This window comes from Trichoplusia ni, chromosome 22 (assembly GCF_003590095.1).
Source record: "Trichoplusia ni isolate ovarian cell line Hi5 chromosome 22, tn1, whole genome shotgun sequence".
NCBI lineage: Eukaryota > Metazoa > Arthropoda > Insecta > Lepidoptera > Noctuidae > Trichoplusia > Trichoplusia ni.
Window position 1 is genome coordinate 5,325,945 of NC_039499.1, and position 27,637 is coordinate 5,353,581.

Genomic DNA, 27,637 nt, shown 5'->3' on the forward strand with positions numbered 1-27,637 from the left:
TTATCACCTAAAGTTCCATTAAGAAAACAATATGATATTCTTTCGCGTCTATTAAAAATAAAATGATATAAAGCAGTCTCAGGAATATTGTTTGACACAGAAAGTAGGGCATCACTATAATGAAGCATAAATTATGAAGATTCTACTTAATTCTCTTCTGCATTACCAAGTTCTTTCATGTTTAAAAATAGCATTCTGTTTTGCAAAGGATTTGTTCACGGTTTACTTACATATATGTTTATATTCATTATATTCATTTCCTCATAATATTTATTGCAGTATTGTGTGAATTATGCAACAAGCTTGGTTTTATACCGAAGTAGGTTTTATTATACTCTCGTTCTTTTCTATTGGCTTATTAAAATGTAAGGCTTTTCTCAATGTTCGCGTAATCTTTGGAGGCCATCAATTCGATTTGGAGCCCCATCGTAGTCCCATTTTTAATCGCCAAATAACGCGATTTCTATCGGAGATCCGATTTGATTTCACGTTTTCAACTTAATTAAAGTTTAAACAGCTAAGTTTGAGGAGTTTGATCTAATTATTTTGAAATGGAAACGTTGAATGGGTTATTTGTTATAACAAAGTTGTGTTGGTGAGGTACGTAAACTTGTCTAGCAAGTCGAAATTTAGCTTGAAATACACGAATGTATCACGAATGTTGAGGGCAATATTGTCAGTCTGAGCGTCGCACCGCTAAATTCTGAGCTAAACTACGTAATTGAAAACTCAATTTCGGGGCATAAGTGTGAGCTACACCATAAGTGTCGTATCAAGTAACCTCGTTAGGTTTGTTGAGTAAGCAGAGGCCCTGCCCCACTCGGAGCTCGTTGATGTAGTCGTTCTTGGAGCAGTCGGAGAACTTGTAGGGCTGTACGTTGTCGGAGCCGACGATGGACTGCGCCATTATGCAGCCGTGCCAGTCGCGGCAGAAGCACTGCTCGCGCCCGTCATCGTGGCCCATACCTGGTGGAGAAGTGAGCCATTGAGACATTTGTTAAGCTGACCGTTAGAGTTATGTATACGCACGTATAGTGAAAATAATTATAAGAGGCTTTTTGGGCTTTGTCAAAAGTAATATTTTATTTGCATGTTGGGAAGACGATAGTGCTGTATATTTTGTTGATATTAAAAAAAAATGTATAGTTTAGATTAAACTATGGCAAAGTTCACTGAATAACAACAAAAACTAGACAATAAATATTTAGCTGCCGTAAAATGTAACGTCACTGTAAACAAGAATTAGTTACGGCCACGTTAGAATAACACAATAGTTTGACATCGTTATCCATAAACATAAACAACATTTACAATGGAGTTGTGAGCATGTTTCATAACAAAAATTGCATGTTTTTAGATTTTCCGTTCACAATGATATTGCAGTGAACCAGTGAACTATGAATACCATTTCTAACAATGTCAACTGGCGCTTTTGTACGTGTATTGTTTCGCGGAACGAACACAAGGGGCTGGAGCAGATTTTACGTGTATCAAAACTAGTTTTATATCTAGTTAGTAGAATAAAAAAAAATACAGTTCGGAAATATGACGATTCAGGTTTGGTACTTGAAAAGCTGTTCACAATGAATGTGACGTAATACAATACAGTCGGCCATTTTTTGAATCGTTCTAAATTCAAAACGATTTTAGTATCAATGGCAAGAGCTTCTGATAATTTCGGGCCTGTGTCATGAAACATTTTTTAATTAAAAAGATTCAATATCATTTTACACTTACCGATATTATGTCCAATCATATGTGCCATGGTCCCCGCCAGGAGATGAGGTTCATACGTGTTCGTGTCCACGGATATGCCCACGGATTTGGGCGTGCAGAGCGTGTCCGGGACCGAGATCCCGGACTCGCCACCCGGGAATGTGAGGCCCCTGGAAATGGAATACGAATTATTTGACTGATAATAGCTTTCAATACCAGTCTCAATTATGTCGATGACGGTAATAGAGGTATCTTTATTCTATGGACCCATAATGATAGGATATGAATATGAAACCGACTGACAGATATCTTAGTGTTTTTATTTTCCGCTTACTCCCATTTTCAGATCAGCCTATGTATTGGTCGGAAGTCAAACAAAATCATCAAAATCTTAACGAGTCAAACGCCAACAATTTGTCGATTTGTGAAAATCTCTAAGAAAATTGCATTATCTATAGCGTTTATGATAACTATAGGTCTATGCATTCTAAACACTCATTATTTTTATACTTAAAACCATATATAATAACCATATATAATCATGAAATACAAAATTGTACTTAAGTTTGACAGAAGCAAAATATATCAACATTCTACTGTATCAAAGTTTCCACCACCAACTATATTTGAAAAGCAATTCAGACATCAAAATACACATAATCACACTTAACGCTTTGCTCCGCAGAGAAACTATATTCCATCAACGAAAACTAGTTCCTCCTGGAACAAGTACCTAAATACCTACTCAAACTCCATATTAAAATTAAGAGCTACGAAACTCCTCTTTACCCCAAAATGCTCTTTACGGGGAACGTGATAAGGTATATAATTGGCAATTATGTGTTTAACCATATGCAATGAATGTTTGCCTCTACCTTTGTGCATTCGTCTTTATACGGCCCGAGCTGAGTGTTCCGCAAACATCTTGTTTTATTTCACGACTGTACTGTATTCCCTTTTAACGTTAATGCAATGCTCTCTTATATAATTATATTTACATTTTCTGTATATTAAATTGCATTTCTTCACATCTTGCCAGTTAGTAATGCCTCAATTGAGTCAGGGCCTATCAAAAATCAGACCTTTATCCGGAGCACAAATGACGTTTCATTAAAAAATAAACAGGTTTCGGGCCTTAAAATGGGATTATTACCAAACCGGGTCCACTGAAAATAATTATGTACCTCGGTAAGGTCGTAAAAATTATAATAATCAAGCGGTTTCGGCTATTAGGCCGTTGTAGGGAAAATTAAGGTCGTGTGGGCCTTTTGTAAATATATTGCGGCCTCACAATGCTGAGAATGGGTTCAGATGTATTATTAATTGCAGGCTAATTATAAATTAATGAGGCCATTAAAAGCAAATATTACTTACAACAATAGAAATAGAGGATAGCATAGTCATGTTATAAAACACTAGCGTTAACAATGCCATGTTTATACTTCGTTCATTTTAGAATTCTCGTTGAAAAATAATAACATAATGCAGTGTTTCATTAAATTCCTGTAATCAGTTTCAGAGTTTTAATTAAATAGGATGAGAGTAGTCTAGCTTCCATCCCCAAATTAAAGTAATAAGTGAATACTTCTCAGAACTTAGTAATAACTGTTGCAAAACTGATTATCTCTCATGACACTTGAGACAAAAACACATCAAATAAAAACTCTTTGCGAAAACTGGTGAAAAATAATATTTTGTAAGTTTTCGTAATCGTTTATCGAGTTCGTGATCGAACGGGAATATGACAAACTTGGTAACGAGACGATAGCGTCAAAGTTACGGGAAATATTACTCAAGTGGGAATGTATAGGTGAGGGGGCGCGGCGGGACCGACGCGGTTAACGGTGATATAAGTGTAAAGTGATGAATGATTGATTTTGTCAAAGAATTTAGAATGTAACTTGTAAATGTCCTTCTAGTTTGCTCTTCCCATATATAGAAAATTGAGAGTTGGAAATCCACCATGACAATTTCAGAATGAAGATCTTAATAACGCGAATAGTAAATGAAAAACATAAAACAAGGAATCGTAAGCTATGGACTGAATTAGTTTAATAAATTAAACTCAAAAAGGTGCACTTTTTAATCGGCTTGTATTCTAACAGAGACATAAATCTAACTAGATATGCATTCAAAAAGAAACAGAACGATCTAAACAGTGCTCCAAACAACGTATCGAGCAATTGGATCACCGCGTTCCATTACAGAGGAACAGACAAAGGAACAAAGGTACAGTTAAATAAAATGCAACATTCTAGCTCCCGTCTGTCAGGCGCGCTCAGGACGCGCTCTCCTATGTTTCCAACACGTGGGATACTTAGCGACGCAACTTTCAAAGGTACACTCGATGCTCAAAGAGCGGTACGCTTCGACAAGAACCGATTCGACTCGGATATCGGAAATTATAGTTGAATTACTTCGCCAACAAGCGATAGCGCTGACGTCACGGCAGCCATCTTGGATCCTTTTGTGAGACGTCAAGAGATAATTAGAAAAAAAACTGGCTGTTTGTGCAGTGATGTTGTAATTGGTATGATCGGATTTGAAATAAGGTCTGGGAAACAGTGAATCTGGCTGGGTGCTTTGTTAAAGACTTGTAGGTCAAGTAGTGCTTTAGTTGAAATATAATTATCGTACTCTGATTCAGCACTTCAAACAAATTGAAAACTGTAGGCATTAATGAAACTTGTTTAATACCAATAAATTTGGCTCTTTGCAACTGTACCTATAATACTTGTAACTCGTATAGAATAGATTACATAACAATGAAAAAGTCCAGCAACGTAACGCTACTACCAACCCCAAACAACAAGAAGTAATCATGAAAACTACATTAATTAGGGATCAAGTCTTGAATTACGACCGAAACGCCCAGTACCTTTTGTGGAAGACTCATAAATCGAATAGACATAAACCTGCCTACATTTTATATATCTCTCATCAACCACGGAGGTCCCATGCCAGGAGGTCGTAAACTCTGGCAATTGTGGCAAATATTCAAGGCACGTCAGCAGGTGGCTTTTAGGATACCAATCACTTAGATTTTTTGTACATAAATAGTCTCCGTGTCTTAGATTATGTAAGAATAGTTACCGATATGAAATAGTTGCGTAACTATATTTATTTTTCTAATGTCGTGTCAATGATTTAGGTAAAAGAAGAATATATCCATCGAAATCGAACAATTTATTTTTCTCGTATTTTTCTTTAATTAAGGCGATTCTGAATCGTGTCAGGTCACGGTAACATCTGATTCCCAACATAAAGACACGTTATAAATTAGATAAAATTCCCATGTTTGTCTATGGCCCGGGGCAGAGGCCTGCCGGTCAGACTATTTAATTTCACTGCGAACTGTTATTGCGTTAGCCTTGTTTGTGTTGGACCCTGCGAGGTCCGTTCGGACCCGCACAGGTCCGGCCCAGGAAATACATAAATTAATAACATTGATTCGATTTATCTCCAATTGACTTCCTAAATACGTTTTAGTTAGGTTTAACTTTGTTTCATGTAAGTATAAACGCCGTTAGATTGTTGATGAGAAAAACACCTTCCGACTCTTCAATAAAGCCGTAATGAGCCTCCGGGGAAATATGAGGAAGATAATCAAAGGCTATAAGGAACTATATTTGTTCGTTAACAACTCGCAGAAGCGTGGAAACGTAATTTAATAAACCATTAAAGTATAGAAATTCTCGTTCTTTATTAACTATTCATAGAGGAAAATATACATAAATACACCACACAAGAAAAAAAGCAAGATTTGACTTAAAATATGAACATAGTCATAGTTTGGTTACGTCATGCCGCGTCATCGATCCACTTGCCCAGATTCCTGAAAGCTCGTATCGACACAAGATGAATATGTAGATTCGGCGATAACCCAAAAAGTGGCCAATAAATGCCAAGACCGCATTGTTCGACTGTCAATCCGTTGGCGGCATTCTTTCCCGGAGGGTTTCAGCCATTTTAGGCTACAGCACTCGTAAATATTTGATAGCCATCAATCATTCACACGACAACCTTCGAATCCACCCCGAATCGTATCCGAGACACTGTAATGTGCCGGAGATATCGACGAGTACATCTGCGGCTGACGTCTTAAATTATGACACGATAACGCCTGCCTGTCGGAAACATTACGGCGGATTCCTAGTAATTTGTAAAATTAGTGCGATAATAGCCGATAATATTTCGCGGAGTGTTCGATCGCGCGATTCTAACCTCAAAAACTAAAACATTAAAGCTGAAGTCTGCCTGACAACCTCACCGTGACGTTTTCCGTCAGATTCGTTTATCGCTTGAATTAATTCTCGACCTCCGTTCGCTTTTGAGATTAATTTTCGAGCTGTTTAGCGCACAGGCAACTGTCTATCTAGCAATTTCGTCGGTTCAAAGTGAAAAGGGTTGTGTAAGCAGATTTGTGGAGAATCGCTTCCGGAGAGACGTCTCTTGCGAAATATTTGTATTACTTTACAAAATGCAGACGAGAAAGGATGCTTTAATAAAATGCAATTTAAGAAGTGTTATAGCTCTCGGGTACTCAAAGGAGCTTTCTATATTTCTGGGAAGAGATAGAACTCTACAACAGACTTAATTTTAAAACGTGAGTTTAAAATGCGGCAAGCTGTCATTGAGCTCTGGAGGAGAATCAAGATAACGCATTTTATTCACAGAAATAGAAAACATTATTTAGGTGAAAACTAAATAATACGACACATTAACGTGTAGTTAAAATATCTTCACAGCTACATAGTTTTCTTAGTCGATATAGTGAGTTCTATTCACTCAAACTCAGTTTTGCGTTCTCGAAATTAAAATATAATAGACATAGCTAAATTTACCTAAATACATCTTCAGAGACTGAAAAATTTGAGGATTGAGGGGCTTATAAGACAGAAAATGTGGCAGAATAGAGGGGTAGCCTATAATCAACATTGGGTGATACCTGGCTAACATGGTGCTAGACAAAATTTTTATGTACTTTTCGATAATATAATTATTATATCATCTGTTTAGCATGGCATTTTGATATTAGAAATTCACGCAGATGTTTTTTTTCTCTTGTATCTAGAATATACTGAGGGCACTCACGTGAGCAGCTGCGTGGTGTCCTTCTCGATCTTGAAGAGTTTCCTGGCGGTGTAGTCGCTGAACTTGTGGATGGCGCGGGTGATGTCCTGCTTGCGGTCGATGTCCGCCTGGTCGGCGCTCTGCCACGACTCGATGTACACCAGCGAGACCCGAGTGTTGAGAGTGCGGAAGTACTGGACACAAAATGACGAGTTAATCAGGCGTGAGACTGAGTTTAGGAAACTTAAATTTGTTAAAGATTTTTTGGCGTCAAAACATGAAAGAATTATATGATTTGTGCAATAACATTTGATTGCAGTTACGGCATTCATTTGAAGGAAGAATTTTCTGAATCCTTAATCGTGAATTTCACTTTTTTGTATGTATGTTAGATTTGTATGACAAAAAATCACTCAAAAATGAAGAACAATATATACGTAAAACATATACGTATAACAATTTAAAACATCATATCATAAATATGTAGCGGTGTTTTCACCGCTGTTCCATGTTTTACAGAAAAGGTAGAAACAATTTCTTTCATAAATAAAAAATTTGGCTTCATTTAGTGAAAAACAAAGTGACATTTTCGGCCATAACTTTCGCCATACGCGCATAGATCCTTTTGGCGAGCTAGATGGACATGTAGAGACAACTTCGTTAGGTACAAAATTGGCGTTCAGCTCTCGGTTGAACCCCGGAAACATGCTATTATTCACTGGCAAAACGTTTTGATTAACTCAAAAATTGAATTTTGGACAAGCATTACTTATTTAGGGGGCACGGAACTTTTAATGAGATTATGAGTCACGAGATTTCGCTGAATATGATTGAAACTTTTGGAGTTTTCGCACATTTTTTTTCGGGTATCATTTTGTGGGTAGAACTTAGTGGATTATGAAAGTTTATATCAACGTGGCCTTTAAATAGAAATTTGAATTTTAGATGTTGATAATGTTATATAATTTCAAATTAGATTTTTTCCTATTAAAGTCTAGATTGTTTGTATGTGAGCGTAGCTATTTTAATTCCCAAATTAATATAATTTTAGCAACGACCCTAACTGTCTTATATAGCACATAATTGTTAAGAACAGTTTATGAACAATGAAAGACCTCTTGTCAAATAAATTTCTTGGAATTTCAATAAGGTGCGTCAAAATAAAGGACTTAATTTGTAATGTTTTTTTTACTCCTCTATTAAAATTAAACCTTAATAGATAGCATAAATCGGGAACATTGGTATTCCTAATAATATTACTCATTTGTAAGCATAACTTGAGAGTTAAATATTTAAAAAGACATTTGGTTGGCAATGATTTGATAATTATCATATCTTGAATTCTTTACCTGTGGTATAAAATAAGTAGTCATGAGTAAGAATAATTTACAAAGTGTTGTACAATAAAGAAAAAATGGATGGACTATTTAGAACGATAGTTAATTGGAAAATAGTAATAACAATGATTGCTAATCCTTGGGGTAATCTATGAAAGAAGGATTTACAATATCAACTGGAGGGAGAGAAGGTGGTTCAAACACTGGCTAGCAAATTCTAATTAAAGGAAACAATACTAAACAATCCACTGTCTTAAGAAATAAACAAAATAGTTTTAAAGGATATAAAAAATACTTTCGATATGCGAATAAATCGATACTTTGCGTATAAATCGCATCACATTATGAAGACACTGCTGAATAGAATAACGTACTTTTCTAAGTGATAAAGTAATGAAAATTTAAAACCGTTTATTCCTAAGAGCTACCAAGAAGATCCCCCTTCTTTAGGATTAAACCAGCTCAGTATGATTATTGTGAAATTATCAGTTTTACTCCGAATCAGAGGTTTAAGGATTAAGTTCTGTTTTGCTCGCCTTGCTAGTATAAATTTTGCTTTTGAATTATTTCTTCTTTAAAAGATTTTGAGCTTTTATTTTTTCTAGTTTGTTAGTCTTAGGATTCAGTTTTAAAATCCAGGAATCCGTTGTTGATATTTTTACTCGATCATGTTCTCAGAGTGGTGATGAAAAATATGTTATTCCTTTACTAACCAGAGTAACCAGAGTAAGTATAGCAACTATACCTCATTTTCGGTCGATAAAATTCGTTCCAAAAATAAATAGAATACAAATTATTTGCGTGAGGAGGTTGTACCGCCGCGTCGTAGATCACCGGCGTCACCGCAGCCGATGCGCGGCTTAGCCCGCAATAAATGTGCTCAACCCTTCTCCTAAATATGTCATACTTGTCAGGCGTCGCCATGACATGTGTTGTTACGGTTTTTATTGTTTGTCTCCCCGGTTTTAGGTAATTAGGTCCAGAGGGTTGGCGACACATGTTCGGGATGCTTGATGCTTGGATTATTCAAAGTGCCGTTTAATGTGTTGTAAGAATTGAAGGCCTCTCTCGTATGCAAAAAGGGTATTTTTTCGAAATTGCTGAAATTAACTCTCAGAACTGTGTTTTTCAGAACGATCAGAACGATTTCCTGCTAAAAACTGCTAAAAGTTTTGGATGGATATAATACAGGGTTATTTTTAATATTTATTTCATTTTCTACTTACTAGATCAGCAATATTAGCAACTTGTATGGCATCGTGGACGACTTCGGAGCGAGTGCTGCCGTTCCTGCGATCGAACATAGCCTTGTCGATGACCAGCGCCGTCTCGATGTACTTGGTGGTCTCTCTGACGTCACGCCTGCGTCGGTTCAGCGCGCGCAGCCCGGAGTCCTGCCACCAGCGCCAGTTGTGAAATGACGAATCCCTGGGACAAATGGTGATACAAGATTTAAATTAAGTTGAAAATTACGTGAGGGGTTAAAAGTTCCTGTAATCAGAAAAAAAGCTTAGCGACTGATGCTACAAGAAGTATAATTCACAGAATATCAAATAACTCAACAATCATTGGAAACCTCAGTAAATAACAAGACAAAAAAAGTCATTGTTAGTATTGTACTCAAGAAAGCCATTGCCCTCTGAAACCTTTTCTGTCCAAAAGAAGTGGAATATTTTCTCCAGTATCTGGGCGAGGTAGTGTTTAATCAAGTTGATCAGTCCCTCCATAGCTATGGGCTTATTATCGGAAACTAGGGAAATTTCCTCTCCCGCCCGGGTGGATTGCTTCCGACACTACGATTGCCCCATTGTAAATATAAATCTAATCTACACTTTATTTTCATATGTCGTAATATGGGAAAAAGTTGTTGCACTTGATTTTGCATAGTACACAAATGGAAACAAATCCATGATAAACAATTTGCCGTTGCTTATTTGCCATCTATTCAGCATATTTGGCAAAAATCTCATCTGTTAAAGTCTGAAAATCTTTTAGTCCCAAAAAAAATACTTGAGTAAGATAATCCAAAGCTAAACTCCTAAAACAAATCTTCGACTATTTACTCTAACAATTAATCGATTTGAGCAAAATACCTTAAGATTAATTTGGGCTACGTTTACACTACAGGACAATTTAATGTTTAAGATTAATTCCTTTCGGGATAGCTTTCAGGGCGGGGGCGTTGGAAGGGTCGGGGTGGAGTGGAGTATGGGGAGGGGGAGGGGGCGGGTGCGTGCTCTAAGGAGATTAGTCACTAGCAAACCTCACGTCTTGTCTCGTATCAAACGGTCCTTCACAAACAAATGAGTAATGTAATGGCGCTGTTAATTTCTCAGAGCCGATGTCGTTCATGTTTGTGTATCAAATTCAAATGGTTTTATGTTGTTTATCGTTGAAGTATAATGAACAGGGTTGGTTCATTAATTTACTTTACACATGAACTGATTCGCTAAATGCATTATTTTGACTGATATGTGGGAGATACGGTAAAATTTACAAATCGATGAACTTATACTTTTGTCTATGTGGGCACAGAATGTAGGAACTAAGAAAGTTTTTCTCTGAGATAAACAAAAGCAGATCGAGCTTAATTAATTAAAATTTGTAAGTGTCGTCCGTCCGTTCGGTTCGTTCATTAACTTTTGAAATCTAATCGTTCGCTAAGCGACACTTTTTGAATGTCAATGCTATCATTATAATATCGCTGAGACATCAAAGTGAATGAAAGAACGAACGGAAATAAGGGGGAGAGCCTTTGAAGGCTCTACGTCCATCACATTCAATTAGTGCTATCTCTGGGTACTCAGTTTAATTGGTAAATCGAAATATAAGTATTAAAAAGTACACGATAAATATTACTTTGTGTTTAATTAGAGAATATGCTCAACTAAGTGTCACGTGTATTATTAATTAGTGAAAAAAAGGATTTTGCTTCCTTTATCTTTTGAAAAAAATGAGTTTCGCAAGAGGTATAATAATATATTTTACTGGCATTATTATTTTTCTTTCAATATAATTATGAAAAACATGTCTACTATATTTCCAGCATAAACTCGTATTGTGCAGATTGGCACTCACATTTAATAAATGATTCAAGTGAACCCAATTTGTCGTCAAATGAAAAGAGCCCTTGACACGCGGTCTCGCGGGATTCGGATTTCATTTTATTGATACTCAGGCACTAAGTAAAAAGGGGTATTATTGCTTGTTTCTATGTACCTTAAAACAGTGAATTTGTAAATCTTAAATAGTAGTTTTATACTTTAAAGGGAGGTTGATTCTATATTTATACGGAGATTCCCTTAGGTAAATACGTTAGTGCTCACCTTAATTAGTATATTTTTTAAAACTAATCTGCTCTTGGCATTGAAATTAAGATCTCCTTAGAAAAACGGAAAGAAAAGCAAATTTGACCACTCATTAATGAATTTAAACAACAAATTTCATCTGTACATTTATCACGATTCAAATTCGCGGCCAGACTACAGAAATATCCTAGCATTTTAGAAAAAAATGAATTCCGTACGAATACAAGGCACTCATAAATAGGCAGCACGATCTACGTACAATCCATCAGAAATAATGATCGATATCTACGTGGTCCTGAAAGTAATGTCATCACAGATCACCGGGGCGTGGGTGTCAATAATTAATTCGAATTAACGAACCGGCGGCCTGCGGTCACAATTATCATACGGGGTCATACGCTTGTTCTGAATGAGGGCAGTATTTTGGATTTGTTTCTGTCAACATTTGGTCTCGGCAAATTAAATAGTGCGAGAACTGTGGCCTGTTTGATGGATCCGATGTCGGGATCAGGTGTATTGGTATTGGGATGTGTTGTTAGTAGTTATTTTATATGTTGCTCGTGGCTTGGCTTGTCTGGATATCTGTTATAGCGGCATACATTTTATCCTCTTTTAAGAAAGTTGGGTTAAAGAGGCCTCTGTGTCAACTAAACCCATATCAAATTTTATCGAAATTTGTTCAGCTGTTTGTGTACGTTTTTTTTCGGTCACTGAAGTTTGAGTAAATTACATTGAGTTCAGAATAATTATTTTGGGTATTTAATAATAACATAGTACGAGTATGTTGTGAAAAAGTGCCCAACAATTTTTCGGCCTTTTATCCCGAAAAAAAACATACCAACAGAAATAAAAACAACAGATTTAAGGATTACAAAAAAAATATGCCGCGAAAATATGGAAAACTGCATAACAAAGTATTTCCCTTTGTCGTCCAAGTTTAAATTATTTTCTCAAACAAATTCAAATGGGATTCATAAAGGAAGCTCGCAGTGTGTATTCGAGTAAAAAAAATCCTCTCGCAAGTTGGCAGCATGCATTATTCACTTTTCACTTGGTCGCGAGTCTTCAGACCCATGATTAATAGTTGGAGTTACTTTTTTTTTTGATGCGCTTGTGTTGCCAGCAAGTTTCAGGTTTTATCATTGGAACAGAGTTTGAATGCTTTTGAAAAATGTTTTTTATTATCTTGCATGTCATCTAAATGTGACAGGTTCTACTTTTAGATTTTCTCTGTAACCAAAAAGTATTTTTGCTAAAAACAACACATAATCTGGTAAGAGTATTTTTGCAATGCCTCTATTAAAGCGTACCTACTGACGTTGCTAAGCTATTTGAAAATCTAAGTAAGCGTAAAAAATATGCTAAAACGAAAACTTTTTTTTGAAAATTTCTTTGATCCTTTTAACCTGTTTTTCGGTTAATATTATTAAAAAAAAAACAGTTTTCTGCGAAGAATCTTAGCCAATATTGTTAGCCGTTTTCTCATGTTTGGTTTGAAATTTTGCATCACCGGTGTCATTAGGTGTGTCTGTGCATTATAGGTAAGGTTCACACAAACAAGGCGTTGTGAAAAGGTGACTGTTTCAAAAAGCGAATTATAGGCTCTGCTATGGTCGAGTAACTCCGGACACATCGTCTAAGGGTCCAAGGCTTAACACTCGAGTGAGTCATAAGCTCTATTTGTATTTAATGGGTCCATTGAGCTTCTGAACATAAGGAGAGGTATGTAGCATTGCCAAGTTGACCGAAAACAGTTGTTACGTTAACGTAGATTGAAGTAACACGTGTTATACCGAAATCGATATTTATGGGGTAAAGTTATTGCCATTTGTAGGGCACAAACTTGGGCAAGATGAGTATTTTCTGATTCGGAAAAACTCGTTAACATCCATATGTTATTTGGGGTAAATCGATCTTCTCAACGTCAATCAAAGGCACGACAATTCCTATTGTTCTTGGAGTCTTCAATCCAATAATAATATGACACATGTTACACTTTAGTTCAGACATTCTCCTACAATTTTCTAGCTCATTAATTTCCAATAACAGTGAGTAAACTGTTTATCTCAGCATTGCTAAACATTTTTACAAGTAAGGAGGAACGAGTAAGTGCTCTGAATTAATAATAGATGCTGATGGGATGTTGAAGTTGCCTGATTATGTAAATAAGGCCTGAGTAGCTGTCTGCAGCTAACTCAGACAGTCGTACATACAGTTAAACGAAAAGGATCTGACTAGGAATTTAGAATATTAACTCGCTGTCTTAAGTCACCAAGTCAAATGATCTATGCAAAATTGTTTTCTACAATTTTTTTCTAGAATTAAAAGTCCTACCACAGGGCGTACAAGTACTATTCCCATTTCCCAAAATAGATCAGATAGCTGAATTAAATTGAAGTTACCTATTTATATTGAAATGCAAGCAAAAAATAAATATTCTAAAGATCGTCCAAAGAACTTAAGTTTCAGATTTCTGTGAAAAACAATAATTAGAAATATTAAAAGCTAGTACTCACGCGCCAGGGTCATCGGAGAGCAGTTCCTCGATGTAGGGGACGTGCTTGGTGCGGCGGCTCTTGGGTCTGAACTCCAGCTTGTTGGCGCACCCCTTGTTGGCCTTCGTGCGTGCCTCGAAGATCACATGAGGGTGTTTCTGCTGAAACGAACCGATAAAACGTGCTCTTTTTAGAAGTGTTCAAACGTGTAAAGAGATACTATTAAGGTTCATGGAGTAGTCATTTAAGTAAACATTTTTTCTAAAATAAAATGAAATATTTGACACGTCATTTATGGTAAAATTACAATGAAACAGCCAGAAATTCTGTTGAATTCAATTGTAAAGATTTAACATGGTGTGTTTCCTTTAAAACGTAAAGTACTGCAGTTTTAAAACTCGAGGCGTTCAAAACATTTAGCTTGAATAAATACAGACTGCCCCATGTCCGGGAGTTTCGTATTTACCAAAAATTGCATTTACAAGTATCTAAGCCATAAACCATCTTAGTACTTTGCAAGACAAGTATCTATGCCACTCTTCGTAAGATTCCGATTTTATACTTGTTGCTGTTGCACCTTTTGTAAAACTACCATCGACTCTAAAAAAATCGTCTCGAAGATTTCCTCAAGAACATCAGTTGCAGTAAAACCGTAGACTGCTGACCAACTCCGAATGCCTCAAAAGATAGGTACTAAAAGTACCTCGCTAATAAACGTGGCTCCGGCCACCGACACGGAAACGAAGTTGCTTACGTTAGAACATTTCTGAACGTTTTTTCGTTAAAATTAGTTTCATTAATCACATTTAAGATGTCTGCCGGTTCAACGCTTACTAATTTAAATCGAATTATTGTTGATTCATGCAAAAACTGAGTTTTAATAAGACCAGTGTTTTTACTTTCTTTTTGTTGTTTAGGAGGTTCGTATGAGCTGTTATTTTAAGTTGATTTATTTTCTACTTTGTTATTAAGAGTACAAAATGGAAAAACATTTTATAGGTTTAATGGACTGAGATGGTGCGATGATCTGAATGAATACCACAATCAATGGATAGAGGAATTAGAACCAATACAATCCTGAGATGAAACAAATAATTTATCCTGCAGTGGGACAGTAAGTTCTAAAGATCTGTGTCAGTCACATGATATCTGCCATAAAAATATATGTATAGGTACACTAAAATATAAACTACGGCTTAGGATATAAGAAGTGGAATTGTCTCTATTTTCATCAAAATCTTATTTAAATTCAAAGGTTCCAATGAAATTTAGATCTATTTGCAGTATTCTAAAACAGTGCTGAAGTTTAAACTAATAATTTGTTATCAAAGGTATCGGTATCATTATTGTTATGACATAACGAGTAGTTTTCTTGGAAGAGGTAGTTAGAGGCAAGCTGTTCGCCTACCGTGCTCAATAAACCCGGCTATTTCTCAGAATTCCTTCAAATAATATTTACAGCTGATATTGTTGAAGCTGAATCCAAACTATGTTGTTGTGTAACAAGAAAATAATTCTTGGAATGATTTTCAATTTTTGTACCTATAGCGAAATAACGAAAGTCTACACTTGAATTTACACAATTCAAGTCATATTTCATAGGCCATAGGCTAAAAAACAATGTAGTACTCGAAAGTAACTTTAGACGCAATATTTTTTTTAAATCCATGAGTCATGCGTTTAAAGAAAACTAAAAAACTCATAACTATCTACTTTTTTCATTAAATATCCTGCTACCATTAAAAAACCTCCAGCACTGGACAGAGCTCTCTGAAATTGCCATGGAAGACTTAAAGATTCTCTCATTGACAATTTAGCCAATCAGCTTTTGGCGAGATCGGCGGCGCTGTGAAAGGAACGATTGTAGCCTGTCCGCGTCTATTGATTAAAGGTCTCCGGATAAAAAGGGGGTCAAGTTAATCTGGGCGGATGAGGCAAGACCTGAAAATGTAAGGAGTTTTGTTCTGATATTTGATTGGCTTATTGAACAACTGTCATTATTTTCCATGTACAAGCTAGAATATGGCTTAAGTCATTTTGCCGAAAGTGCCAAAATATTGTTTCTTTTAGCAAACCAGACACAAAATTACTCCCTAAATAAAACCCTTAAGATTACTTTTGAATCGAAAACCAACTTTACGCATACAATTATAAAGTTAAAAGTAACTTAACACGAGGCTCTACAAGCAATAATGAACTTTATTTCTCGGGTTTAGAGTAAGAATTTGGTCTTTTGTTTTTGGGTAGACGTGCCTAAGTCTCTCTAGACGACCTTGGTACCACTTAAGTCGGTATTGTCTTGAGATGTAACTATATTTCTGTGTAGGACTTGGAGTGAGGCCAAAGATTTCTACTTTATAATTAAAATTCGAGAATAATGCCGTATTAATTTGATAGACAAGGGTCCATTGGGTGCTTCTCAGTTTCGAAACGCAAAGGGGCATGTTGACAACGGGTCAAAATAATTGGACATTATAGATGGCCTTCAAACAATAACTGAGTACTTCTTCACTTTAAGTGATTGTTTAGTAATGGCAGAAATTTTACGATTTCAAGAAATTATTCCTTTCCATTCACAACCTTATCTTCTCATTCACAATAATGTTATATATAAGACATGTCCAGGATCAGAAATTAAAAATGATATATATGTTTATATTATCACCGGATCGTAATCAATATGTCTGTCTTAAAAGTTATATAACAACTGCTGTCGTAACAATCATAAACAATCGGGGTAGAGAAACGCCTCAAAGGAAATCTGAATTCCAAAAATACTCAAACCAGACATCTGTAGATTAATTATCACAAACATAAGAATGTAAATATAATTAAATAGATTACATTTACGACAGTTCTAGAAACTTCTCTCATCAAAGTTAATAATATTTACTCAAAATAAATCATCTTGTCGACTTGTTTAAGAATACCAGTAAGATTTTCGGAATAAGGATCTATTCCCGGTACGTCATTGAGAAGCGTCTGTTCAGTGTTGTTTTCTATTCCTGTGTCGAAGGTCACGGGGTAATGTCACCTGGGGGAACCATTTCAGTGCCCTAATTGACTCCTGGAAGACAAGCATTTCTGCTTCAAAAGTATTTATAGCAACGTGAGAAATGCTCGAGATTTACTTTGATTTACCTAAGTGCGTGTATACGCCCACAATAATCTCAGACATTTAGGACAGGTTACCTTATTCCTCAGAAGCTATTCAGGTTATTAGTTTTATGACTACGTGGAGTAATAAACTTTGTAATTAATTTAAGGAGGAATTAATTAAATAAATTTCTAAATGACGTTAATTAATCAGCCGGTACTCAACCAGATTAAAAAATAACTGCTTATGAAATAACAATTGTTCGTTTAAATCGATCAAATCCTATTTCAATTGTAACGTTCAGTTATCATAAATGTAGTTGAGTGGCGAATATAAAGCACCCTCGTCTCTATAGAGAGCAATTCAACCCTAACAAAACATAAGTAAGCCGTACCACGGTCCATAATCTAATTTAGCCGAGACTACCTTAGAAAGGACTATTGAATGCCTTATTGATGGACTGACCAGGCGAAGACACGTTGCGAAGCTTAATGATCTAATAAAATAGGACTGGTCGGGCGTACGTGAGGCGGGAGGCAAGCAGGCCGCGGATATAGACCGCCTCTACTGACACTTGCCAGACTTGGCACCGCGACTGGTTAATTTAAATCGTGGCCAAAGCTGAAGTGAAAAAAGACGAGGACTTTCAATTTGAGGGTTAGGTGGGAGGAGATAGAAATGTCGAGAAAAATGTTTATTCGTCCACTACGAAGGGAATGTGAAATGTATTTAACATTTCACAAGTTGGGTGCTCAGCTAAGTTTTTTAAAAAATATACTCATTTCAATTATTCAGATTAGACAGATATAAGTACTGAAATATTAATAAAATAAAAGTATTTAATCACGGTAAAAAAATAACAGTCATTTTATCTAAGTGAATTGTGAAAAAAAAATACAATACAAAAAATTAACGAAACTGACTGTACGTAATTTCATAAATTAAATAGTATACGTCACTTCTAGTCCCAGAGCCCATGTTCCGCGTCCCACAGTCACAGTTTCACACAAGAAACAATTGATCGATGTTGTCTCTCAGACTATATTGATGAACGATCCAAATCGTTTCTGAAGAACTATATTGCCTGTATCTAATATATGAATATAAAAGTCAATCTTTGCGTTTGCGAGGTGTTTAAGGAGTCTTGTAGTTCGAAGCTTAAAAAAAATGAATTGTGCACTCCTTGAAAGACAAAAAGCAACGTTTTTTAAATATATTTCAATAAACCAATTATCATCATCATTGGCCTAGCCTTTTCCCAACTATGTTGGGGTCGGCTACCAGTCCAACCGGTTTCAGCTAAGTACCAGTGTTTTACAAGGAGCGACTGCCTATCTGACCTCCTCAACCCAGTTACCTGGGCAACACGATACCCCTGGGTTAGAATGGCTGTCAGACTTTTTCAAGCTTCTGACTACCTGTAACGACTGTCAAAGATGTAGGAATAACAGCCGGGACCCACAATTTTACGTGCCTTCCGAAACACGAACCAATTAATCTGCGTTATATTAACTTTAACCGATTTCAAAAAGGTTCCCGAATAAGACTTTTAAGGCTATTACTAAGGCTCCGCTCTCTATTTGCCCGCCTGTCACCAGGCTGTATCTCATGAGCCTTTATAGAAAGGCAGTTGAAATTTTAACCAATGATGTTTTTTCATAATCTCTATACCCTCTAGGCATAAATTGTTCGTTTGTTTTACTTTCGTCTATTTCTACGGAATCCTTGATAAATCACCAATCCGATTTGTAAAAGAGCGGTTTTTACATGTCCATATAATAAATACTATAAAAATGAATATAATATGTTTACGTAAAAATCTGAACTAAATTATTTAATTATAACTTTTGAATGTGTGGGAGAAAATTGAGAAATATCAATACAGAGTTTTGATTAAGTTCTCGTGTATTTAAATTAGTTTAGTTTCAGTAAGTTGTTTTGTAATGTATATTATGTTGTGATTCTAAAGTGTTTGTTTATGTTTCATATATCTTGTGTAGGCAGATATGTAAGCGATATATTGAATAGTTTAAAACCTATTTGAACGAAAACTCTTTGCTGACTACGCATTACAACTAATGTTTAATGAGAGTCTCGGGAGACTCATAACGAGTAACTAGGCTACTTTCATTTTAATAGAATTAATAAAGCGTTTCGTGGAAAGAAACACGATTGAGACCTGACTTATATATCCAGAATATCATCATCGGCCTAGCCTTTTCCCAACTATGTTGGTGTCGGCTACCAGTCCAACCGGTTTCAGCTGAGTACCTGTGTTTTACAAAGAGCGACTGCCTATCTGACCTCCTCAACCCAGTTACCTGGGCAACACGACACCCCTTGGTTAGACTGGCTGTCAGACTTTTTCAAGCTTCTGACTACCTGTAACGACTGTCAAATATGTAGGAATAACAGCCGGGATCCACAATTTAACGTGCCTTCCGAAACACGGAGGAACTCGCTATGACAAAGATGGTCACCCATCTACGGACCAACCGCGTCAAGCATAGCGATCGAATGTGATCGAATCACTTATGCGGTTATAGCACAGCTACGAGCTCCTCATTTTTATATATCCAGAATAATAACACAAATATACTCGTATAAAAGACATAAATGTTAAATGTTTACAGACATTTTATTATAAAATCTTGACAAAAATGTGACACATCGCATACCCATTTCATCCAGACATCATACAAACAGAAAGTGCGTCACAACTTTAATAATATAAGAAGTAAAAACTTCTTAACATTATTTTCGCGTTTGTTACCGTAAAAGATCATTTGGTTTTTTCCCTTTGGGCCACAAATAAAACGAAAACTGGAGTAAAAACAGGCAACTCCTCGTAGCAGGAGGTTCAGCCGTGAGAAATATCCAATTTAGCCGCGTTTGCCCTGTAAATTGGCGCCATTTTTCATTTAGACCGGCCGCCATGTTGTGTGCGAAACGCCCGCGCCGCCACTAAAATATTAAACAAATAATAATACTAATGTTTTAGAAAATAGTGCTTGTTTGTTTGATTAAATTATTGTGCTTTTGTTTACATTGTTTTGTTCTGAACCTATTTAGTTTTGAAATACCTGTCGCGTCTTATTATTAAACATTTGAGATATAGAGGCGATGAAACTAAGCTATACACCTCGTCAGGCTTATTCTCAATTTACCTTTGTACAAAGTTCAATATACACTTAGACAGTCCACAATCCGTCCTAATTAATTAAGATCAATTTAATGAAAGGCAACACTCATCCCAGAATTTAATAAAGGTACAAAAGAACGAAACTCTTTCAGATATTATGTAGAGTTGATAACAAAACATTAGTCTGCTCATAAAGTTTACGATGAAACATTTATTTATGTTAATCGATTGTAATTGGAAACTCTATTGCAATGGAACGTGATTGGATGTTTAATTCGGTTCACACCTGCTGAACAAAACGTTCATTTATACTGATCGACCTTTTGTGTACGTGGCGTGTTGTCTGTCTCGCGTGTTTTGTTTATTACTCATTATTTATGATGAATAGGATGTATTCCTTTCTCTCTCTCTCCCACTGATTTCATTATATACAGTACCTATGATTGACAAAAGGTAATGAATGTGATCACATATACAGGCTCCTAAATACAGATGAACACAAAGACTTGTATTGGTCTTTCGTAATCAAGTGTCAACTGTTGCTATAAAACCTTATAATACAGTTAATATTTTCATTACCTAAAGAATAATCAAAAAGTAAACGTTGATAAGTTTTCATTTTATCTAATATTGAAAGTTATAATAATATGATTTGTAGATTATAAGGTTTAATTGATTTCAATCAAAATAGAGTTAGTTCAAAAGTTTATTCTGCCTAATTGATCTTAAGTGGTAGCTAAAATCTAGGGCTCATTAATATTCGTAGGCTCAAAGGTATAATTGAAGCCCAAATATTGAGAGTATTAAACAAATGAATTAATATTTTAGTCCCTTAATTATAACATAGAATAATAATAGTTCTATTTTATAGTTTGAGAACTTAATTATATATTTATGTTTTAAGACTCGTCCACCTGGCAACACTTTTAGTCAAAATCAAAATTAAAAGTCTTTATTTCAAATAAGCCGTTTTCTAGACATTTTTAAAGCCTTACAATAATGGCTCTAGATGCACGGTTCCAATATGTCATTCTTGTAGAGAATAACCGTCTAGAATGAGCTACTATTTTTAAAGTAAATTATGACAGTGTAATCTTATACATTGTTATTTATCTTTTCAAAATCAGCGTAAATTTTCAAAACTGGTATCAAATAGTAAAATGGTATTTTTTTTAATAAAATCTGACACGCTAATCTAATCATGGAAAAGAAAACGTTACAATGAAGTGAAATTAAAAATACACAACGTAGATTGTCATTTAAAGTAGACAAATGACAATTGTTGAAGTCCTACCGCTCATGTACATCAGGTAAGATGCTCTAATATTATGACATGCAACAAGCCATGCGCTAAACATTGCCCAGTGGACACAAGCCCTTATATTTACAAAGGTCAACAAACTTGTATAAAATAATGGTGCGTGATTTAGGCCAGTGAAAGTAAGGGTTGCTATTTCACTTGAAAACAGTTTTGGGAGCAATAAAACAGTAGAACGTGACGTCACATAATAATTCTTATTTTTTGTAAGTTTTGCCTTTAATTTTCCGCTTGATTACAGTTTTGAATTAAGGTTTTAGTGTATTTAACCAAGGACCATTAACCTTAGCCGTATCTAGATTGATGATGAAATCAATTATAAGGATGACGAATTCCAAGTCTGAAATATATATTTTTATACGAATTAATTACCTACTGTTATTCATCATCATAATTTTGAAGCCCAAAATATCCCCCTGTTAAGTGGAGGCTGTCCCACACGTCTTCCAGTTGTCTCTTTTATGGTATAATTTCTAACTGGTCATCATCTTACCCCAATTTTTGGGGTCAGCGCAGAATGTCTTCTTCTTTCACACCTTTCTACTTGACGTCATCTCACAAGAAACTCTTTGCAGTCATGGTAAACTGGTAAAGTGGAGAATAACTAAAGAAACTCCAAAGAAGGCTGAAGATGTTCAACTAAAATTTCTCTCTACCTTTTTACATAAAACCATTTTCAGTGTCGCCCTCTACCTTTCTCCGAGTACTTAAAATCAAGTTCCAATACAAGAACATCAAAGTGAGCAAAACCATCAGAAATAGAACATTCACACAAGATCGTTTGCAATTCCAGTTTTATTTATCAGAGGTTGATTGCCTTTGCTAAGAGTTCGATGCAATTACTGGGGCCTTAATGCCGTCAAACTTGCTCCGAGTATAATGAGAAAACTTCACGAATGAGACCAGAACATGTTATTTCTTTTTTTTTTATAACTGTTGGCCGTTTACAGATTTTTAATGAGTTTTCGATTTTCTCGTAATGGTTGTTTCGAATTTTCAAATTTTTGGTGGACTGGGTTTTTAGGAGTTTTGAGGTATTGAGTATAGAGTTTGTGTTATTTGACCTGTTTTTTGGTTCAGAAATGTTACAATCGTGTGTGTGTGTGTTTTTTTTAATGTTGAATGAAAGAAACAGAATTAAGTGGTATATTACATTAGGTCATCTCTAGTTAAAAGTGTTTGCGATTAAAAATATTTGATTTTTTTTACTTAATTAAATGAATCGTGCGATAAACATTTTCTTTCAACCCTGGGTTGTAATTTTATTTAAGCAAGGCATCTAAGATCGTATCTATTCAAATTTTACCAAATGTTAAAAAGAAAAATATATATAAAACCTAATCTTTAGACACTCAAAATAAATTGCTACCCATCTAATATTAAACGGGGCTTGCTAGATAACACTTCAATCAAATCTTAGCAATATGGATTGGAATAAATCAGTTCCTATAGACCTCACAAATTTCAACCACCTCTGCAAAATCCTGCTCAGAAATAGCTAGAGCAAGCTAAAATCCACCTTAAGTCCTTGTAACACGGCTTAAGATGACAGAATCTGTTTGTTATTGAGAGCAAATACGGCAAACAGCTTTGTCTCTTCGTTCAAGCGAATATCAACCTTATGGTAATGGAGCATGTGTCGTTAAGGATGCACACGTGATCTGGTTTTCGCAGCATTTTATGGGAAACACAATATTAAAGCGAATGATATTTCTTCATAAATCGTTGCAAGGTGTCGGGCTTTTGTGGCGTCTTTAAAATATTTTGTGTTTGGTTTAAAATATTGGAAGCGGGTTTAAAGCTTACCATGAGTTTGCGATTTATTGTCGCGATATAAAATCGTATTTGATGTCGGTTGACAAAATATTATCTGCGACCGCGAAAGGCATTTCCTAAAGTTATTAACTTAAAAACATATTTTTTATTCGAAATAAGCTTCATGTAAATGAGTGTGCAAAACGAATATTAATGGCGCCCAACATGGGGCAACGGCTCAATGGACCCCTCCCTACAGTCCACTCAAATTCTGATGTGGTTTCAACAACGTAACGATGAACGAAAAAAAATAAACAAACTCGAAATCCTCACATACTAATATTATTATTCAATTTACAAATCTTCCAGTTGACTGAACAACCTTTTTCGTCGGCTCCATTTGCCTTTAACAGAAAAAAAAAGTTACAAACAAAAATAAAGCTTTTACAGAAGCTTTGAGGTTCGAAATTATTTTTTAAATGACTTCAGAATCCATGAAACCTAATATGTTTTGACCTTTTTGCTGTAGTGCCTTTGTATTTCGTATAATCAATGGTTCTGCCGTCTGGTTCTGAAACGGTTGTAAAGCTAATGTTAGTTACATTCATTGCTTTATTTTGTACAAAGGTTAAACGAAAACGTGAAAAAGGATTTCCTCTGATTGCTCAACTCCTTATAGGTTATTTCGGGTTCAAAAGAAAGGGAGTGAAGGAAGAAGAAGTATTAATATGAACGGAAAGTTCATATTAATACTTGGAGCAGGAGGAGCACCGGCTCCCTGTCCAAGTACCCATTTTATTATTATGAATTGTTTGATAGGTTATAGTACCTATCATTGGAGTTCTCATAAAGAAACCGCAACGTCATACATGTACGATACGGTTAGTTTTAGATATCACGAGTATGACCTTATATATTAATATAAAAGGTTGGCGAGTCCGCCTGGCACAAAGTAACATTAAAAAGTTACCCATTTAATGTAAAGCAGCCGCAATTGATGGCATAATTTGGGTCTTCTTGCTGTGAAGTTGTTAATTCCTTAGCAGCCAAGTACGCAGTACAGCTGCAGTTACTAATTAGTCAAAAGAGTATTCGAACTAAAAAGTTCGGTAACCACAACTAGCATGGTCGTATTCAGCCAGTATACCGCTAAACTATCAACAGAACTATTTAAATACTTTGAATTAGGAACAAGTAGTAGTTAAACTTTTACGTCTCTAGAGTCCGAATTAAATTGTCCTGGAGTCACACAAGCTTGTGAATAGCGGTTGGTTTGGCTCTCGTTTACAAATCCGGCTCGGGAACGGGAAGCTAATCAGAATTTCATGCATGACACGACAGCCACATCTGCCATTAATTATCTGTACACTGCAGCTATTTGAAAACTAATTACGTCTACATTAGCACCACGGTTATCCAATACCCCTCGCCATCCGTCAACTGCGATTACATCACTCCAAATGTGATCACTCAAATTGAACCCAAACAAGAAACAATGGAAAGTTAATTAAACCAAAACTTTTGTATAACTATGCAAATTTTCGTGTAGCCGGCACTAAAAGTGCGATTTAGTGGTATTATAGGGTTAAGATGCGTGCCCTCGAACTCGCGAATGTTGTAAAATTAATTCTGAATTTCCATAGCGCGTTTAAATAAACAGTTGGCTTACAAAATGCTAAGTAGGTATAAGTTATCTTCAAGTTTCGCTGGAATTTCGAGATTGTCAAAATGAGTCTAGGAGATTTGAGGTCGTTGTACTGGTCCATGAATAAACAATTTGATTCGATCAAAAAAGTTTGTTTAAAAATGAGTTTATGGATATAAGGCTGTACTTTAATGCGAATACTCGTAGTCTCGCTACAAATATACTTGTCATGTTTCTCAAAATGTAATAAGGTTATGTTTATTTTTTAAACTACTTTTACTGCATCACTTAAAATCATCGCTATAAAACTGATACCAGAATGTAAATTCTGAATTCACACGTCGTTTGTTTCACACCTGTCGCTTGATGTGTTAACCGAATGTATTTGGTTCCGAAAACGATAGAATATTCGCTGGAGAATGCAATACACAAGAATATGGCCGTATCTGCGACTATAAATAAGCCACAGGTGGGATTGAAGCAAATGCACCACTTAAATCCACTGCTCCTTTAAATTACATCCCCTGCGGGTGCAGGGACGGACTTGGGTGATGTCGGGGTGTACGCCGACACCCTCTGAATAAACTCAACACGAAAATAAACACGTACGATTAAATGTTTTTATTTTTGTATTCAGTGTGATATGGTGTGATAAAGTGAGCTTATAAGGGTGGATTTTAATTATTTTGTTTTACGAATATTCTTTAAAAAATGCTGTCCGTGATATGTTTATGACATATAAAAAATATTATTCGCATAAGCAAATCGTTGATTCAATTAATTGATATGTGTTCAGGCGTAAACGCCTGTTCTAAATGAATAGCAAAAAGTTGTGAAACATGTAACTATTGCAAATTGCATAGGCGTTTCGGCGCGTATTAGTAATATTCAATGTCATCGTTCACTTGCCTGACAACCATCGTCCGTGTAACTTCTAATTATTATATTAAACCTAATTTCGCTAATTTTCGGAGTTTTTTACTTTGATTGGCACCATTACATCCTCTAAAGTTGTAACATGGTGGCCCATGAGGGGAACGAACCCGCGACCTTCGCGTTATCAGCACGGCAGTTGACTTTGCAAGTCAGCAATCTATAAATTTTAAATTCATTCCGGCTTACACTCCTCATTTTGGTGGCATATGGGAAGCCGGGGTTAAGTCGGCAAAACATTTGTTACGACGAGTTTTAGGCGAATGTCACTTGACGTTCGAGGAACTGTCTACTTTATTCGCACAAGTGGAGGCGATTCTCAATAGCCGTCCCTTGTGTCCCCTCTCATCCAGTCCCAACGACCTCCTTTCCCTCTCCCCAGGACATTTCATCATTGGCCGACCGCTGATCGCTCTGCCAACACCAAACCTGGAAGACGTGAAGGAAGGCCAATTGCGACGCTATATGCGCCTTGAGAAGCTGAGGCAACATTTCTGGAGAAGGTGGCAGAAGGAATACCTCTCTGAATTACAACAAAGGACAAAATGGCGGACAAACACGTCAAAGCTGGACGTGGGAGATATGGTGCTGCTAGCTGATGACAACGCGCCCCCTCTCACTTGGAAACTCGGCCGCGTACTTCGTCTCATACCCGGACCTGACTGGATATCCAGAGTGGCAGACGTCCTCACCACCAAGGGCTGCGTGCGACGCGCCTTTGTGCGCCTCTGCAAACTTCCCTCAGCTGAAGATTTAAACGGTTGAAACTACCTTTCAACGGCCGGGAATATGTTCAGGCGTAAACGCCTGTTCTAAATGAATAGCAAAAAGTTGTGAAACATGTAACTATTGCAAATTGCATAGGCGTTTCGGCGCGTATTAGTAATATTCAATGTCATCGTTCACTTGCCTGACAACCATCGTCCGTGTAACTTCTAATTATTATATTAAACCTAATTTCGCTAATTTTCGGAGTTTTTTACTTTGATTGGCACCATTACATCCTCTAAAGTTGTAACAATATGCCAGATACACATATTTTAGAGGGCATAATGTGATCGAAACAAATGCTTTTTTGTTTTTAAAATCACAAGGCAGAGCAGTTTAATAATTCAATACTCAATAGTCATCACCTGCATCTGCATATCCTGCAAAAGCCTAGCCAAGTACATCCCTGAACGAAAACAGTTTCAGCTCGGCTCGAGAATTGTCTCGTGTAGTTTTTTCTCGGTAACATATTGGGGGTACATAAATCCAGATACGCCGGGAACTGCACTCAGCTGAACTGAGGGAATTCGTTACGGCTGGTATGCAAAGGAATATCTAACATCTTGTGTTGCCGGATTTAGGTACTGGCGAGAAATAAATGGGCAACGCCGAGATTGTGCAAATGAGTGTCTTTGTGACTTTAGTTGCTTTTTGGGAAATAGTGTTTTAAACTGAAACAAAATAACGTATGACTAAATTTTTTAATAAAACCTTTTCTTGTAAAATTGAGTTTTTTACATGTCTTTTTTCTTCTTAGTCAATAGTACTGATGGTATTTTAATGCGTAGATACGTGTTCTTTAAATACGTATTGAGCTAAATAATTGCATGGCTGGATTATTTAACACTATCAGAACACTGCGGAAACGGGGTAAGAATGTACGCGTAATATTTATTCCCAAAGAATCAACAATTATCCTGGATTTTTAATTATTGAACGAATTACTTTTGTACGATTGCTCAAATATTTTTAAACTCTGCATTTTTTTCAGAAATGTTTTCAGTACCTCCGATCTATTTCTTCTCTTGTAAAACAATGTACAAATATGGT

At 36.0% G+C, this 27,637-nt stretch overlaps 1 protein-coding gene across 1 annotated transcript in view; it reads right to left on the reverse strand.

The window, feature by feature from the left end:
* Positions 1-27,637, reverse strand: part of LOC113504440 (disintegrin and metalloproteinase domain-containing protein 11) — a 385,396-nt gene that overhangs the window by 14,450 nt on the left and 343,309 nt on the right. Inside the window, exons 12-16 of the mRNA XM_026886724.1 lie at positions 13,951-14,087; positions 9,353-9,554; positions 6,811-6,983; positions 1,738-1,886; positions 782-966 (exon numbers count right to left, since the gene is read on the reverse strand). Of these exons, the coding sequence (XP_026742525.1) occupies positions 782-966; positions 1,738-1,886; positions 6,811-6,983; positions 9,353-9,554; positions 13,951-14,087 (846 nt within the window). The remainder of the gene's footprint in view (positions 1-781; positions 967-1,737; positions 1,887-6,810; positions 6,984-9,352; positions 9,555-13,950; positions 14,088-27,637) is intronic.